This window comes from Poecilia latipinna, unplaced genomic scaffold (genome assembly GCF_001443285.1).
Source record: "Poecilia latipinna isolate Pla-1442-1.1 unplaced genomic scaffold, P_latipinna-1.0 Scaffold683, whole genome shotgun sequence".
NCBI classification, from domain to species: domain Eukaryota; kingdom Metazoa; phylum Chordata; class Actinopteri; order Cyprinodontiformes; family Poeciliidae; genus Poecilia; species Poecilia latipinna.
In genome coordinates this window covers 9,897-28,223 of record NW_015113299.1, presented here as the reverse complement: position 1 = coordinate 28,223, position 18,327 = coordinate 9,897, and the positions used below count along the sequence as shown (strand labels likewise).

The following is an 18,327-nucleotide window of genomic DNA, read 5'->3' as shown; positions in this document are numbered from 1 at the left end:
TATGCCTGATCTGTTGCGTCACTCTGAAGTCACCGGATGTAATTTACAGATTGTTGGAGAGCATTAGTGAATGAACCACATTTGTTTTATTTATGAAGTATATGTTAGGGGGGGGCTGCACAGTGGCGCAGTTGGTAGAGCTGTTGCCGTGCAGCAAGAAGGTTCTGGGTTCGATTCCCGGCCCCGGTCTTTCTGCATGGAGTTTGCATGTTCTCCCTGTGCATGCGTGGGCTTTCTCCGGGTACTCCGGTTTCCTCCCACAGTCCAAAAAACATGACTGTTAGGTTAATTGGTCTGTCTAAAATTGCCCCTAGGTGTGAGTGTGTGTGTGCGCATGCTTGTGTGTCTGTGTTGCCCTGCGACAGACTGGCGACCTGTCCAGGATGTACCCCGCCTCTCGCCCGGAACGTTAGCTGGAGATAGGCACCAGCACCCCTCCCGACCCCACTGAGGGACAAGGGTGCTCAGAAAATGGATGGATGGATGTTAGGGGGGATACGGAGAACAAACCAAGACCAATAATGAAATAAAATCATTATTAAAAATAAAACAAAGACTGCAATCTAACAGCATTTTTAAAAGGCTGTATTTTCTGTTTTCCAGTCACATAGTCTCATTTTAGAGCACAATAAAGTAACCGTTACTTTCGACTGTTGTAAAAATACTATATATCAAATATGTACAACAACCTATTAGGGCCATTGTAGGTAGAAAATAAGACGTGGAAATTTCAGAGTTTGAAAAGTTTACCATTTTGCTGAATAGTTTTGGAGCAACGACTGAAAAGGCCTGAAAGCTTCAGTTTGGTTTTTGGTACAGACTTCTCCCTGCATTGACTCCATCTGTCCACTAGGGGGCCCCATGAGAGCCTCCTCTCGTCCTCATCGTTTCTTTCGCCTCTTTCTCAGTCATTCTTCACTTTTAACAGCAGGCTCAGTTACTTTGTGTTGAAAGAAGACTCCCCAGTTCTCAGCTGAGACCTGCGGACTCCAGATGATTTCTGTCACACAGAACAAAACTGCTGAAGCTCCTGTGAAAATGCTGTTGGCTACTCCGACGACCAGTTTAAGTCCCATTTTCCTAACACTTTTATAAAAATATTTTACTACTCTGCATTTCCACTGACTATAATTGCGAAATTTGACATTTTGAAAATAAATTCACTTAATTGGACACACCACAGTTTAAAAAAATAACTTGTTTTTTGATAAAATGTTTTGACTCTAAGGTGAAAGTTTTTTTTTTCCTTTTTTTTGGTGGAGGGGGTTGCCATATTGAAATTGGCTTATTTGAAGAACTTTTTGCGTCACAAAAGTCCCATGATCAACAACCGGATGTTGTCACTGGCACAAACTACGAAGAAGACCACAACAGGAAGTTGTAGGTGGAGGATCTCGCTACATGTTTTTTAATGACTTATTCACGTTTGTTTTTTATTGCGTTTCTTATTTAATGGAAACACCGCATTTGCAGTTTTTTGTTTGTTTGCTGACATTAGCAGAATATTGACAAAGTTTTGTGCTCATTTGTAATGGAAACGAATCTACTATTACGTGAATAATGCCTTCATGTAATGAGATAAATCATCTGAACTTCACTTCACATTAACCAGATTCTCTGCAGTCGGTGTGAACTGAAGTCTGATATTTTCCGGTGAACATGACCGTCTGTCCCATTGCAAAACGAAAATGTTTAAACGTGATTTATGATGGTCTCATTTTTAAAACCTAAAAACCAGACAGTTTGGGGTGTGTCCTCTTTTGAGAACCACTGTACTTATTTTTAAAACTTATAATTTTGACCATGTGTGGGGAGAAAAAGGAGGAAAAATTAATAATTTCCAACTTGTTTGATTCTTGCTTCTAAAAGCCATTCCTCTCCAAATGGTCGGATTAAATCATTAAAAACCATAAATTAATTTTAATGCCGTAATTATAACTGCATTGAGTGAGACCACACTTGAACTGACAGGCTCAACTTTCCTGGGGAGAAAAAAAAAAAAGATTTTTGCAGGGAATATTTCCTCCCCTCACACACCCACACGCCCCTCTCCTTCTTCACCGTCTCGGAGCACATGCCTCAGCACTTGAACAAACACAGAGCCGGGTCTGCAGAGTGTCTGAGGCCGTTTAAAGGAACCTCAACTCTGCAAGCAGAACTTGCAGAGTTATCGCCCCAAACTCAGACCCTTTCAGTCCACACCCCGCCGTCGCTTCTGTGTAATGAATTTGTACTTTTCTCCCTTCGCTTTCTGTAATTGCTCGTTGTTTTTGTCACTTCTCACCTGATACGTTTGCTTATTTTCTAGAAGTGAATTAAAGCAATTCATTACAAAAAAAAATCAAAATCTTACCAAGTGAATTTTTTTCTAGCTCCTAATGCAAATATCTTAGTACACTTGAAATAAGACAAAACATACTTAAAAGTAACTTTTCTGCAAGACATAGGAGCTTGGAGCTTGATTTAAGTAAATTCCTTAATATTGATTAAAAAGTACAAGCTCCATTGGAAGATTATTTCACTTAAAACAATTTTCCAATGTTATAAGTGGAATAATCTACCAATGGAATAAGTACTTTCCCCCAAAATTTAAGAAACAAGTGACTTCAAACTAACTCCTATGTCTTGAAAATGTACTTATAGTTTTGTCTTATTTCAAGTTTGCGAAGATACTTGCACCAAAAACTGGACCTAAAATTCTTAGTATGACTTTGTTGCTGATCTTCAATGAATCTCTGCAAAAACAGCTACTGAATCAAAGAGTTTTTGCTTTTTCTTTTTTTTTTTTTTTTGGCAGCTAGCATCTTATAAGTCAATGAATAACTTCACATTGTCTTTGACTATGGGGTTAACATCACAGTTTAGCTTTTTCCAACTAACTGTGATGTAAAAACTGAAACCGAAATTCCCGTTTTGGGAGAGCCGGAGGAAACTCACATTTCGCCCAGCAGAATCTGATTTGACGCTCACAGTTGGCAATCACTAAAAACCCATTAGGCCCAACAATGGAGCGGTTGAGATCCTCAAACGGCTGTGACACCTCTGACTCCGCCTGTTAACGGTTTAGGTTACAGCAGCAGGGTGTACACCACATCGAAGCCCTGCGTCTTGGAACATTTTTATCATTTCGAAACCGGAAACAAAAATCCGGTTTTCGTTTCCGGAAATACATCTGCAGTTACAGATGTATGATGCATCTGTAACTGCATCATACAGTTACAGATGTGTAACCGTACGATGCAGTGATGTGAAAATTATTGACCGTTTTTGGAATTTTAGAAGGTCAAACAAACTTTTGCAAAGCTGACAAAGACATTTACCTCATAAGTCTATATTAGAGTGATTTGATCGGCTAATTTGATACACACAGCGTTCTTCTGAGGTTTATCATCTGTTAGTTTGGTTGCCTCAGAGTAAATTGTGTCTGTTGGTTTGTCTGTGAGGTGAATCTCTCTTACCCTCGTGATTCATTTACCTCTACAGTCATAACTTTGATCTAGGAATGACGTCGAAACTAATTTAACTGAGTTCCAGTTATTGAAAATCTGTTGCTAATGGCTACTAACAATGCAAGCTAGCTATTGTTTTTACATTTTGTCTGTATTTTTGTACTTTTAATGAGAGTAGCAACAAATTTACTGAAGAAGATTATGTAGTACTGTCTATTTGAACGATGTAATGTGATTCAAACTGCCTGGGTTTCATACGTAAGGCAGCCATATTGGATTTTGAGGTCAACATTGGTGAGAAACTGATTTTTCTCCAATTGAATTACAAACTCTGGGGACACTTTCGCTTTGTTTTTCTGACTTTAAGCTTGGAAAACTTTTAAATCAGTTTGAATACAATTACACTCTGCCCTGTCAAAATGTATGTTGCAAAACTTTTAATACAGCTTGGACATTTCACTGAATTGACCAGCACAATTAGCATCATTAAATTTAAATTAAGTTAAAAAAATTGCTTACAGAGACAAATACTAAATGGCTGAATGTCATCACTATCCTAAAATAGCCTCCCCGCCCCAACGCCTAAAATATTGTTTGGAAAGACAAGACTTGCCAAAATCACATTTGGGAAAATTGACATGTAGACCATTATTTTAGGAAGGTAACATTGTACATTTGTGGACCTCTTAAATAAAATCCAGTCTAGAAATTTCATTCTATTCTTGTATTGGAATGGTCAAAGTCCAGACTTATAGCCAATTGAGAATTTGTGAGAATATGAATTGCCACATAAGATTTTCAATTATAGTTCCAGAAAAAAAGATTGTCCTGCTTGAACCAAAAGTAAAAAATTTCAAACCATTTTCTTTCTAATTTCATAATTACACTCTACTTTGTGTTGGTCTACAACATTAAACCTTAATAACGTCTGTTTGTGGGTGTGATGTGAAAATGTGAAAAAAAGTAAAAAATAATCAGAATGTTATAGTAAATATTGATTTCCTACTTGTTCTAAAGTAGTTTTAAAGAGACTCAGAACCACTGTGTTAGTCTGACCTATCAGGTTTCCTAAATATCAATTTGGAAAAAGGAAGAGAAGAAGAAAGAAACTTTCCCTTCTTAAACATTTTTCTCCTTGACCCCAATAACATTTCCATCCAGCCTCCTAGCTGCCTCGCTGCCCTCGGATCACATGCCCGAAGCTTCGTCTCCAATGACTGAAACCCAATGTCTCCAGACTCTCCCGAAGGGGTTAAATTTCGTAGTAAAAACGCTATTGGCTCAGAAACCCCGCCTCCTATATGTGGAGGGCGTGCACCTCCGAAATCACACCATGCCCAGACCCCGCCCACCCCGCGGGGCCCCCCGCCGGTCCCACCCACCCACCCGTGGACCACATTGAAATGGCTCTGATGTTGTCATCACTGCACTGTGTGTCAGACTGTGACGCTGCGAGCATCTACGGTGCTGGAGCCCAAATTACTATAATAACACTGCTGCCACTATTTTTTGATTTTTTTTTTATTTTATTATTAATTTTTCTTGGAGGGAGGGTTGGGGGTCCGACTCCCTCTCTGTAAGAACCGGTGGGCTTCAGGGGTCATTCATCTGCCAGAAACATGAGACTCCCTCTGATTCTTGTCATCTGCCTCTTTGGTCACACCAGTAAGTTCACATTTCCACAATTTTTTTTTTTTGTTAGTTTTTTTTTTGCGAGTCTAAATGTTTCAAATTCATGCGCTTTCTCCTACTTTTGCTGTATTGTGTGGTTCAGTCATGTGGCTTTTTTATTTTATTTATGAAAATAATTCAAACTTTTTCCTCAAGGGTTTAAAGTGCCCACTCCTCTAACTGTACCAGATGAGGAGGGGAGGGGTCGTGTCTTTATGTATGTAGGTCAGACATATCTTCTCCGGCTCGCTCCAAATTCTATTTGGAAGGAGGAAACGTTTCCTGTTATGTGTAATATTATACATCTCAGCAAAATGGTTTTAAGTTACAAAAAAAAAAGTGTTTTCTAGTAGATTTTTAAATTGATTTTATTTAAATTGATTTTATTTTATTTTACCAGTTCTTATTGTCTTGGGATTTTTACATCCAATAAAGTTAGTGCTGATTTTTGGCTGTTGAAAAGCTCAAAAGTATTCATACCCCTTGAACTTAAAAAATTTAAAATTAAAAAAAATATGTGAGAGAACAATGCTGCAAAATTGTAAAAGTGGAAGAAAAATTATATATAAATGTAATTTTGTTTTGCAAATGAAAATGTACACATGGGTTGATGTGCAATTATAGTTGACCCCACTTGTACTCAGATCCCCCTAAATGAAATAAAGTGCACTTTCAGAATCAACTCAGTATTACTTTTGGGTTAATGTGTTCACCTATATTCTATTATGATGCAAAGAAAAAAAAGGATAAAAATAGAAATTACAAACCCATAAAGACAAACTGAAACACGGTGGCGGCAGCGTCATGCTGTGGTGACTGTTGTGTTTTTCGTTTATTGCACATAAAATACGATGCATAAACAATTTAGCTTCTTCAGCACTTTTCTGCAAACAGTTGCGCTTCTTCTGCAGGTCAGCTGCCAGTTCTGCCTCTTTTTCTAATATTTGTCTAAATGTTTTACTCCTTAGCTCTCGACTTCGACCCTTATTTCTGTTTATGCTCAATTTTCATGTTTCAGCAAGTTTTACTCTGTTGACTTCAACTTATTCAGCAGTTTCCAGCTGAAAAATACAGCCTGGCACCTTAGCTTTCAAGTTTTCATTTTCCTTCTTTTTGTACCACTTCATAATTGTGCAACTATCACATAAAATCTGGCTAAAATAAATTGTCACATCACACAAAGTGGGGCGGGATGTAAGGGGAATATTCGTGCCACTTCCAAATAAATGGGCTTGTTTATGATTGGATAAATTTATGTTTCACTTGTAAGTGTTTCAGCGTTTCCCAGAAGAGCTGATGTATCCACCGCAGAGGGGACAGATGTTTAAAAAAAAAAAAAAAAAAAAAAAAGAAGAAGAAAAACACTGTGATGAAACTACATTCCTGTCGTTATGGTTTTAAACTCCGGCGCTCCTGAAGTTACTGTCAGACCAGTTCTCGGCATGCTGGTTTTTGGGCGTATGGTGTGTGGTCGAAACATGTCGGAACTGGTTGTCACCACTGCAGCCAGTCGCAAGGACATTTATTTTAAATGTCCTTGCAACATTTGAAATAAATGGAAAAAAAAACAAACTTTTATCTATGTAGATTCAGAGAGAGAATCCTGATTTGTTTCACCTCATGCAGAAATCAGTTAATTTTTGGCGATTCTTTAAGTTTCCAATGTTTTTTATTCTTTGTTCCTCTTTTAGTTAATCTGTTGAGGGTAGGTTACATTAGAAAAAAATTGTTAACATTTCAAAGATGTGTAGCAACCAAAAGCACGTTTGTTATTTTCCCAGAAGTGTTTTGCAGTCGGTCAATAACGCTGCCATTTGGTCCAGTTTGTCTTTGGAGCTCTGAACTTTAAGCCCATTAAGTAAACATCCAGCATGGAAACTGCTTTGGTAACGTTGCACCAGTTTCAGGAAAAAAAAAAAACAAGAACAATTTTGAAATCAAAGTTAAATAACGTCATTGTCACGTCTTGGATTTTAGATGCATGGCGATCGTTGTTTCTGAAGCAGTGGTGTGTTTTTTTGTTTTTTTTTCAAACATTGTGTTGATGGTGGGGGTGAAAACAGTTTCCCATTTTCAGCAACATAAACTGATGAAACAAGCTGTTAAATTGAAACCAAAGAAATTAGTTGAGTATTTTACATATGATTTGTTTTGTGGATTTTAAGGATTTTCTTTCACGTTAAATTTCAAACATTCTTACTTAACATTTTAACTGCTTACTTAACTAAATCTGGTTACATTTTACCTGCTTATTAAAGCTATTCAAGTGATGCTAATGCGTTACTCGTACATTTGCAAATCTGATTAATGTGAAACGTCAAGTGCTCTGTGGGGACCCCTGCTGGTGTGGAGGACTAAATGCACACTCCAGCCTTTCTTATTTAAAAAAAAAGTGCATGAACAAATTGGACTTGTGGGTAGTTTTACACTGGTGAGTGTTACGGCTTCTGAACTTTGGGAAACTGACATTAAATGTGGAGGTGCTGACTCGGCTTCTAAATTATTCTCTGGATCTCAGTCCAGTGAAATGAATGTGGGATGTGGTGAACACACAAATCCAACCTACGGAGGCCCCACCTTGGAAATTTTAAGAGCAACTTACGTAAAATAATGAAGAAGCTCGCATCACAGTCTTCTTTGGTCTTCTGTTAAATTGTTGATACAAAACCATTTTGATTTAGGTTTTGGATTATTTCTAAAGCCACATGTTCATATTTCTGTCACAGAGGCTTTAACCCAGGGCCCCGGCCAGTTCCTCTGTGGGAATGGGAAGATCATCACATCCATGTGGATGTGTGATGGCACAGACGACTGTGGAGACGGCACAGATGAGCTTCCCGGAACCTGCGGTGAGCGTCCTCCAATGCCGGACTGTGTTCATATGCTGCAACTAATGATTATTTAAGTAATCGATCGTTCTATTGATAAATTGGATTAATTGGATAAAATTCTGCAGATTTTTCATTTAAGTTTTTTTATGCAGTATTAGAAATATATTAAAAGATGTAAACAAATAAGTAAATAATTTTTTTTAATATATATATATATATATATATATATATATATATATGCTATTTTTATTTTTACTATTTTTTTTACTAAAATGCAAGAGAACAAGAGCATTCCTTTAGTGAACTCTTGATCATTTGCAGAGTAAATGATGCAGGGCTGATCTGTTGACTGTTAATCGTTTAAAAATTGGGTAGCAAAATGTACATATTAGGAAATATATTTTTTATTTATTTTTACAGAATTTGAACCAGGTAAAGCTAAATCTATACAACTTGAGTTTTAACATATTTACATATGTTAAATCCAAAATGAATATGTGGAATGAATGTAGTTTTTGCTCAGGTTAATCTAATTTGTTGACCATTATTTCATTAATCACAATTAATCGTTTCAACCCCGTATTGGCTTACTTTCAGTTTACACAAACCCAAATATCTCAATAGGGTAGCAAATATAAATTTGGTTAAATATCCAATATTTTCTGTACTATCAATTCCAGTGGCTAAAACGTGCAAACCAACGGAGTTCAGGTGCTCGGGTCATCTGACCCAGTGCATACCGGGCACCTGGCACTGTGACGGAGAAGCGGACTGCGTGAGTGGAGCCGATGAACAGAACTGTGGTAAGCTGGTGTTCCTTTTAATTCCTGTAAAGCACTTTGTATTGCCTTGTTGCTGAAATGTGCTATTTAAATAAAATTACCTTTACCTTTACCCTGTTTGGCTTATTTCAGAACCGGTCTTTTATTTTATTTATTTATGTTTTTGCTGGCCTGTTTTCTGTCTTTGCTTCGCGGTTAGCTTAAATTTTTCCATGTTGTGAGCGGCGGTAACGCGCGCGACCCATGTATAGAGGCTTCAGTCCTCGACAATCCTCTTTCCTGTCGGTCTGTTGTAAAATAAAGGTAGAAATCCTAATATATATATATATTCCCATCTATCCCAGCTGCCAAGCGGTGCTCAGACTCCGAGTTTCGCTGCACGAACGGCCAGTGCGTCTCCTCCTCCTTCGTGTGCGACAAAGATGCCGACTGCGATGACGGCAGCGACGAGGTCTCCTGCCCGCCAATCACATGCAGCGGCTTGTCCTTCCAATGCAACAACACCGTTTGTGTTCCCCGGCTGTGGGCCTGCGACGGCGACGCAGATTGCTCCGACGGCTCCGACGAGTGGCCGCAGAACTGCGCCACCAGGACCCCCACGCGCTCTCCCATTCACCAGTGCTCCTCCCAGGAATACCAGTGCGGCAACGGGGAGTGCATCCATGTCAGCTGGAGGTGCGATGGCGATACTGACTGCCTTGATCGATCCGATGAAGATGGATGTGGTAAATAATTTCATTTAATTTTTTTATTCAAAGATTTAACTGATAAGTTTCTGAACTGGTAATGCAGATAAAGTAGTTTCTTGTTGTCCTTCAAACAGATACATGATCAACAAAGCGTTTTATTTAAAAAAATAAATAAATAAAATGTAACCAAATTATTAAGTTATGCTTTAACTACAAAAGCTGAGCCTGATTATCCCAGACATAGCTCATAGTTTAAGTAGGACCTGTCTGACAGCATGAAGCAGAGTAAAAGTATCAAAAAGGAACTCCTCACTCTCAACTTTAAGGAAGTCAATGAAAGATGAGAAACAAAGTAATTGGTTCTGCCATTTCTAAGACTTTAGCACACCAGCAAATCACAATCAGAGACATTATCTGGTAAAAAATGTAAAAAACATAGAACACATGTTAAAAAAAATTCCCTCCACTGTTCTCTCTCTCTTTCTGTAGCTCATTCCACATGTCGTCCTGATGAATTTGAATGCGGCGATGGTACGTGCATCCACGGCAGCAACCAATGCAACCACCGCTACGACTGCACAGACAGGAGCGACGAAGTCGGCTGTGTCAACGGTACACGTCAACCCTGTCTCCCGCTCTGTCTTCCTGAAGACCAGCGGCGTATTTTGGGTGTTACCTGATGCGTTTTTCATGCCCTCCCGTCCCCCAGCGAGCCACTGCGATGGTCCGAACTGGTTCAAGTGTCGCAGCGGGGAGTGCATAAGCATGGAGCGGGTATGCGACAACAAGCGTGACTGCAGGGACTGGTCAGACGAGCCACTTAGGGAGTGTGGTGAGCAGCGACACTCCACATTCAAAGCTTTCCCGCTTAATTACGTCTAATTGTGTCCTCTGAAAGTTGCAGTTATAACCTCGGGAAAATAAATCACCTTCTCATCTCTGCAGGCTCCAACGAGTGCCTCTACAACAACGGCGGCTGCTCTCACATCTGCAACGACCTGAAGATCGGCTACGAGTGCCTGTGTCCAACTGGATACAGCCTCGTCGCTAAGAGACGGTGTGAAGGTAAGTAACGGAGCGACAGGATAAAATGACTGAACATCCGTTCCCTCTCAGTCAGATTAGGTCAGACCGTAAACTTGCTAAGAAGTGATGCCAGAAATCTGTTTGCTGTCTTTCTATGTGACAGGCTGTGCTTTCAGATAAGAAGGAACTCATCATTTTCATTGGTTTAGCAATGTTCTAGTTGGTTTCTCAACTTTTTTTTTCTTCTCCGGGTTAGACATTGATGAGTGCGCAAACCCAGAGACCTGCAGCCAAATATGCATCAACCAGATGGGCGGCTACAAATGCGACTGTCAGGAAGGTTATCACATTGACCCGGCGACACAAGCTTGCAAAGCTGTTGGTAAGCATGACCACCAAACAGATTTTTAAAACACATTCCTAAAGTTATTATTTGATGTACAGTGACATGGTGTACTTCTGTACTTGCCCCCAACTACCTTTTGTTACTGCTGTAGGTGTCTTTCTAACAACTTTGTTAATCTTGACACTGAGATTATCGAAACAGCTCAAGTTCAGTCGGATTGGATGGCGAACATCTGTAAAAATCAATTTCCAGTTCTTGCCAGAGATTCTTAAAGTGACTGGGTCAATTGAAGTATGCTTTATGTGATCTAAAGCATTCTACTATGGCGCTTGCTGACCTGCTGGAAAGTGAAGATACACTACAGTAGCAAGTTTTCTTCGAGGAATAACCTGTGGTTTAGGGTGTTTTCACACCCGGCAGACTTGTTTTGATTTGGAAACCAAAGTTGCAAATTTTGTTAGATTTTCATCTGGTGTGGTTCTCTTTCACACTACGCTGTGTCAAACGAGCCAAACAATTTGAAAAACCTGTTCCCCTCTTCGCCTGTGGTGGCGCTGCACCAGAAACTACTGAATGAAATGGCACAACAACCTCTGTACAAGACACTGAGCACAATTTCCTTCTTCATAAAATGTAAACAAACACGTAGTAGCGTCAGATTTTAATGGTTGTAGGATTTCTCTTGTCTTTGGTGAAAGACCACGAGTCATTTCTCCCGCTAGAGTTAGACTCTCACATTTGTTTTGGTTGTACTTACCCAGAATGCCCTGCGCTATATTCCGCTTCCTGCTTTTGGATTGATCTCTGCTCCACTTGCATCTTCATAAGTATCTGAACCATCCTCAAGTTCATTCAGTCGAACCGGGACATAGGTTTTTAGGTGAACCAGAGTTCACTTTTTTGGTCCGCATCAGAATTCGATCACAACTTCACTCTTCCCCAAACAAACAACAAAACAGCGGACTAAACAGGGTTGGTGTGAATGCACCCTTGGCTATAGTTAGAGTTTGAAATAAATTTAAATATCATGAAAAATTCTAATTTACTTTATTTTGCCTGTCTGGCCACAATGACTCTTCCACAGCTACTCCACAGCTACTCCACGGTTTAAAACCCATGACCTTTATTTAAAAAAAATGAGTTAATCATTTTATAATATAGTTTAAATTCTTGACATATATTTTGCAGGTACAACACCATACCTTTTCTTCACCAACCGTCACGAGGTCAGAAAGATGACCCTGGACAGAAGTGAGTACACAAGAGTGATCCCCCGATTAAAGAATGTGGTGGCCCTGGACATGAACGTCGCCACCCAAGAGATGTACTGGTCCGATCTTTCACTGAAGAAAATCTACAGGTTGGTAGGATTAAATTCACATTTAAGTTGCTGTGTTATTGTTTTATGTTCCCGTTTGGTTTTGTTTGACTGCTGCTTTGACCTTTCACCCAGAACGCCAATGGACTCAGCAGAGGACTTCTCCCGTCACCATGTGGTGATAGGCAGCGACATCGATGGTCCTGAAGGAATAGCCTTCGATTGGGTCCACGGCAACCTGTACTGGACTGACAGCATCCGGAAGACTGTCTCCGTGGTAACTGCTGACGGTAGCCGCCGCAAAACTCTCTTTCACCAAGACCTATCAAAGCCCCGTGCCATTGTGGTGGACCCACTTACCAAGTGCGTTTCTTTGTCGTTTTTTTTATTTTTGTCTTATTTTTATGTTTGCGTGATCTGCAGCCGTCAGCATCTTTAAATGTTTTTACCCTACAGCTTCATGTACTGGACCGACTGGGGGAGTCCTGCAAAGATCGAGAAGGGAGGCCTTAATGGAGTAGACCGCACTGCTCTGGTCACAGACAACATCGTGTGGCCCAATGGCATCACAATAGGTGACCTCATGCCCCATCTGGTTTCAGCTTGTTTATTTATTCATTAATGCTAATGGTCTTCTTCTCATGCAACCCCCACTGGTGACTCAGACCTGCTGAACCAGCGCCTCTACTGGGTGGACTCTAAGCTGCACACACTCTCCAGCATCGATGTGCAAGGCAGCGGTCGGCGCACCCTGATCATCGACGAGGACAAGCTGGCTCACCCGCTGGGACTCACTGTATTCGAGGTAGAAATTTTTTCCAGCTAAAATCCCCCACAAATTATGATCACCAAGATATTTTTCTTTCCGCAATTTTCCAAGTAGTGCTCTGGTCGTTTTTAGGAAAGAGTGTTCTGGACAGACGTCAGCAATAACGCCATCCTCAGCGCCAACAGGCTGACTGGTGGTGACATCGCACCGGTGGCGGAACATCTTTCGTCCCCCGAGGACATTGTTCTTTACCACAACCTCAAACAACCTGCTGGTAAGACAGTTGCATCCCCAATAAGATATAGCTATCCACTCAAACATACTTAAAACTGATAGTAACTCAGTGACTCACAAAAGTATTCTCTGTTAGTAAAAAGTGTACAAAGACCCCAACAAAGAGAATGTTAATAACACCTTCCATCTGTACAACAACTTAAGCAAAACTGTATTCCATTTCCTGCTGCAGGAAGGAACTGGTGCCAGGTCTCCAACAGCACCTGTGAATTCATGTGCCTAGCTGCCCCCCAAATAGGCACCCACCCCCCAAAATACACCTGTGTCTGTCCAGATAACATGATGCTAGCAGGGGATATGAGGACATGTGTGCCTGGTGGGTAAATTGTCGCAGAAAGTTGTTGTTTTAATATTTCTCAGATTAAATATTAATAGCTACATTCTTCTCTTGGTTTCTATTCTGCCAGCTGTTCCAATTCCTTCAGCTTCTTCAGAGTCTCAGGCCTCGACTACCCACCCTCCTGTTGTCCCTGCAACGCCACCAAAGATGACGGCACCAAAGACGATGGCACCAAAGACGACGCAGAAGCCCCGGGTTCCAATTACTACCGCAGTGCCTCCTATTATCACCACTACAGCCACCAAGCCAGTGCGGCGTACCACTAAGCCTACGGTTCGGACCACCACACCTTTACCAAAGAAGCCCTCGCCTCAGCCAGAAAAGTCTAAAATCTGGCAGACTACCACAGCTGCTCCTGTCACAACTCCAGGCAAGTTTTGAAAGTAGCAGTTGTAAATATTTTTGCTTTTATAGATTCCTTCTCTCTGATCATTATGATAACATTACATGATAATCTTATCCTCAGGTGTTCCACCTAAAGGTGTCGCAGCTGTTCCTGAAACTACGTCCAACACCTCAAAAACGCTTTACTTTGTCCTTCCTCTAGGTATGTTTGGCCTCATTTTGATTTTTCTCAACAATCAGAAACATCTTTCTCACATCTCTCACTTTTGATTTCTCCCTCCCAAAACAGCGATACTTTGTCTGGTGGCTGTCGGGGGCGTGTTGCTATGGCGATACTACAGGCTCCAGAACACCAACACAATGCACTTTCACAACCCCGTCTATCAGAAAACCACTGAGGACCAGGTTCACATCTGGAGGAGCCAGAGCCTGGAAGGTTACGCCTACCCTAAAGTAAGTCTTTAAGGCTGCTTGTAATAAAGTATTCATACCATTTGAACTTTTTGACATAACAACCACAAAGTTCAGCGTATTATATAAGAGTATGTGTGATAATATACCAACACAAACTAGAAAATTATCCACCAAGAGTTTTTCAGCATGCCTCTACTGACTTTACACATAGAGCTTGAGATTTCTAAGCATTCTTCTTTGCAAAATAGCCTAAGCTCAGTCAGATTGGATGGAAAGCATCTGTTAATGAGTTTTCAAGTCTTGCCACAAATTCTCAGTTGAATTTAAAGCTGGTCTTTGAACGGGCCACTCTAACACTTAGGATTCTCTTAACCTGTCATTCACGAGAGGACCCAAATTTGGGTCCTCTCGTGACAGGTCCAGGGGTGTCAAACTCCAGTCCTCAAGGGCCTCTGTCCTGCAACTTTTACATGTGCCTCTGCTGCACCACACCTGAAAAGAATAATTAGGTCATTAACAAGGCTCAGGAGAACCGATCTACACAGGGAGGAGGTAATTAAGCCATTTCATTCCACTGTTTTTTACCTGTGGCACATCTAAACACTGCAGGACAGCGGCCCTTGAGGACTGGAGTTTGACACCCTGGGTTAACCTGTCATTGTGAATGACAACCTGTGAATGACAGGTTAAAGACAATTGGTTGCACTGGAATTTATTTAGTTATCAGAGCAAAGAGAGCTGAATATAATTCCACTAAACATTTTTTTAAATATTTATTTGTAGGTTGAAAGTGTTTATCTCTTCACAATGACTCCATACTTTGTGTTGGTTTATTACATAAAATTGTAGGGATGCACTGATGCAAAAAATTTGGGCCAATATCGATATCCGATATTAATCTTGCTGTTGTGGGCGATGACCAATATCTACCAGTATTATATCCATTTCACTACCATTTCGACACCTTTGGAAAAGGACAAAATAAAAATAAATCTCGGTTGTTAATATCGGCCCAGTTATCGGACTGATATCGATAAGTTACAAATGGGTAATATCAGCAGATAACCGATGTTGGTGCCAATATATTGTACATTGCTATAAAATTGTGCAACTTACACTGGAGTTTATGATTGTGACATGTTTACACGATTGCTATTGCAATGCCACGTTAGCAGAAACCTTCCTGGTACAATCTGTCGTACGTCTAACATTCTTTTTTCTCATTTCATCAGAGACAAATTGTGAGCTTGGACGAAGAGGCGGACAATCCTTCCTTCATTGAAAACTGAAAGAAGAAGGACAAAGTGGGAAAAACATTGTGCCTCAGTGAACACACTATTCGAGGCCTTTAGTATTCTCATTATTATTTTTTTTACCTCACGCAGAGAACATGCGAAGCCTGCGTCCGACAGCCTTAGACCACTACATCCTCACTAACAAACGAATGCTTTACTTTGAAAATAACAGGGTGAAAAAGTTGACGTCGGAGTGCACATCACATGTTATACAGCATCTCAGGTTTATGTCTTAAAACAAACCAGCTGACTGTCATGTTTTCTCCAGTATATTTAAACTGTGATCCTGATGGTTAAATTGGAGCAAAGCGGTTTTTAAGATGAGATTATTATATATATATATTTTAGCTTTCTCTTGATTCTCTTAATGTTCATTGCAACTTCCTAATCAAGCAAGTGTTTAGGAGAAGTCGAGAAGCTTTTAATAGAGATTTATTTGTGTGTGTGTGTGTGTGTTATTTATCACTTCAGATACCTAAGACAGATTGAACAGTACTCTACTGGCAGGGTTTTTTTTTTTTTTTTGGTTTTTTTTAACCTCTAACTGCAGCTAACAATCAATTTGTCTGGCTCTGCATGCAGTAACATAGTTCCACTAAGTCATGAATGCAACAGGTCAATCACTGAGAAGATGGCTGCGGTTTTTTTAGTTGCGCAAAAATCTTCCGCCGAAAGACACTAATGTAAGTTCTTCAGGTAGTGGTTACACTTCACCTGCTTAGAAAAAAAACAAAACAAAACGTCAGAACCAAACACTGCTTGAAGTTTGGTGTAGCTCTCTAGATCTTCTCCAGATGTCTCCGGTATGGAACGACCAGAAGGTTCATATGTTCAGCATTCCTCGGAGCTGGGGAAACTTTGATGCAGCCACGTGGGACCAGCCAAGCCGAGTTTAATGCTCTGCATCCAGTCAAGTATATATTTATGTCCTCCCCTTTTACACCAGCATTCCTGGTGAAGGAATGGCATGTGCACTTATGTGGTAATAAAAAACAACAGCATCTAGATATAAGTTATAGCTTTGTTTTACAGCGAATGTATGTGCCTTTTATTGAGATGTGTCTCTGTGTTCATGTTGGTGCTATTGAACTCAAGATTTTATGTTATAAATCTGTTCTTCATCCCGTGTTAATGAAATGGTTCTGCTGAGTTCACGTGACGTCGTTGGTTGCGTTTCCGTTACGAGTGTGCGCAAATCTTTTGACTATATTCCGCTAAAGTCGAAAAAACGCTCGCAATTTCGCAATTGATGTTTAAATCACGGGTGATTAAGCTTGTTCACGCGGTAAGACATTAAAAGTCACGGCAGGAACGGATGTAACTGTTTCATGGCGTATGTTTATAATTCAGCCGCTGCGCTCGCGCTCATCATCTATCGTCGGCGTTGATGACCCTTGGAAATGGGGAAATTGTAGACGGTGACTTTACAGAAGACCTGTGGATTTAATTCGTTTTTATAAACTGATAAGCCAGCCGCACATTGTCCGAAAAACAAACAAGAAAACAAACTATCATCTTTCTACTACCTCCTGTTGTCCTTTTTTCCCCCCATTTTTTTGTCGTTCCCGCCAGTATAGGAACATCCGGCCGTTGATCACGTGACGCGAACAAACGCGTTTCCATTGCAGTTTTGTGAAATACATGTATTTTGATACGGCTGAAAAACCACTTAATTCTAACGCGATTTTTCTTTTTTCTTTTCTTTTTCTTTTAGAGATTGGCATGTTTGTTAATTAAATTTATTTTTGTAATTTCAATTTGTGCAATTTTATGGTGAATGGAAACAGCTATTATGGTGTCAGACAGGGAAGGAGAAACATACATGAAGTCTTTTTTCTGTTCAATGATTAACCACAGTTTGTAAATATGTTCATAGATGTACATAATTTGTCTTCTACATACTTGTTCACTTGTTTTGCTGATGTTTTAGCTTTTCAAGATGTTCTGTAAATAAAGACAGTTCTATTTATTACAGAATCAACTTTGTTCAGAATCTGTTTTTCAAAAACGTTCTATTGTTGCTTCAGCTTGAAGTAAACCAGTTCAGCTCTCAGAACTCCTCTAACACGACTTCTGGATCTCTGGCTAGTCTGAAGGAGGTGAGTGGGGGATTCAAATAACATGATGTAAAGCTCAAAAAAGTTGAAATTACATAATACTGTCTCTTCAACTGGTAGATCAAGATTATGGAAACTTTCAGTATCAAACCTTAGCTGTTTATTTTGTTCTAGTTAACTTTAATGCTGTACTCTTCTCATTTGGAACCTAATTTCCAAGCAGTTTATTAATGTAGAACATAAAGTAGCTATAAAACTAAATCAGTGGAATTTGCTCATGCATTAACGGTACACATTTCAACCATACGAAATCGATCCAGCTCAGTCAGACTGGATGAATTTTCAAACCTTGCCACAGCTTTATGTTTGGACTTTGACTAGACCTTTCTAACACATTAATCTGACTTGATCTAAACCATTTTATTACAGCTCTGAGTTCAAGTTTAGCTTGTTTTCCAGCTTAAGTTTGATCCTCTGCCTCAGTTTCAAGTCATCTGAAGCCTCTAACAAGTTTTCGTTACGAATATTCTGCATTGAGGGCTGCACAGTGGCGCAGTTGGTAGAGCTGTTGCCGTGCAGCAAGAAGGTTCTGGGTTCGATTCCCGGCCCCGGTCTTTCTGCATGGAGTTTGCATGTTCTCCCTGTGCATGCGTGGGTTTTCTCCGGGTACTCCGGTTTCCTCCCACAGTCCAAAAAACATG

The 18,327-nt window shown here is 40.1% G+C and overlaps 1 protein-coding gene across 1 annotated transcript; it reads left to right on the top strand.

Moving 5' to 3' along the window:
- Nucleotides 1-4,883: 4,883 nt before the first annotated feature.
- Nucleotides 4,884-16,555, top strand: ldlra (low density lipoprotein receptor a). Its single transcript, XM_015044593.1, has 18 exons — nt 4,884-5,114; nt 7,847-7,969; nt 8,632-8,754; nt 9,078-9,458; nt 9,912-10,034; nt 10,132-10,254; nt 10,368-10,487; nt 10,705-10,830; nt 11,983-12,154; nt 12,248-12,475; nt 12,569-12,687; nt 12,778-12,917; nt 13,014-13,155; nt 13,348-13,491; nt 13,583-13,885; nt 13,982-14,062; nt 14,150-14,313; nt 15,507-16,555. The coding sequence occupies exons 1-18, from the start codon at nt 5,069-5,071 to the stop codon at nt 15,561-15,563; spliced, it is 2,715 nt and encodes a 904-aa protein (XP_014900079.1). The 5' UTR covers nt 4,884-5,068; the 3' UTR covers nt 15,564-16,555.
- The last annotated feature ends 1,772 nt before the right edge of the window (nt 16,556-18,327 follow it).

Coding starts and splice junctions, on each gene's coding strand:
- ldlra (XM_015044593.1), top strand. CDS start 5,069: ATGAGACTCCCTCTGATTCTTGTCATCTGCCTCTTTGGTCACACCA. Junction 10,255..10,367: donor CGAGCCACTTAGGGAGTGTG/GTGAGCAGCGAC, acceptor TCATCTCTGCAG/GCTCCAACGAGTGCCTCTAC. Junction 14,314..15,506: donor AAGGTTACGCCTACCCTAAA/GTAAGTCTTTAA, acceptor TCATTTCATCAG/AGACAAATTGTGAGCTTGGA.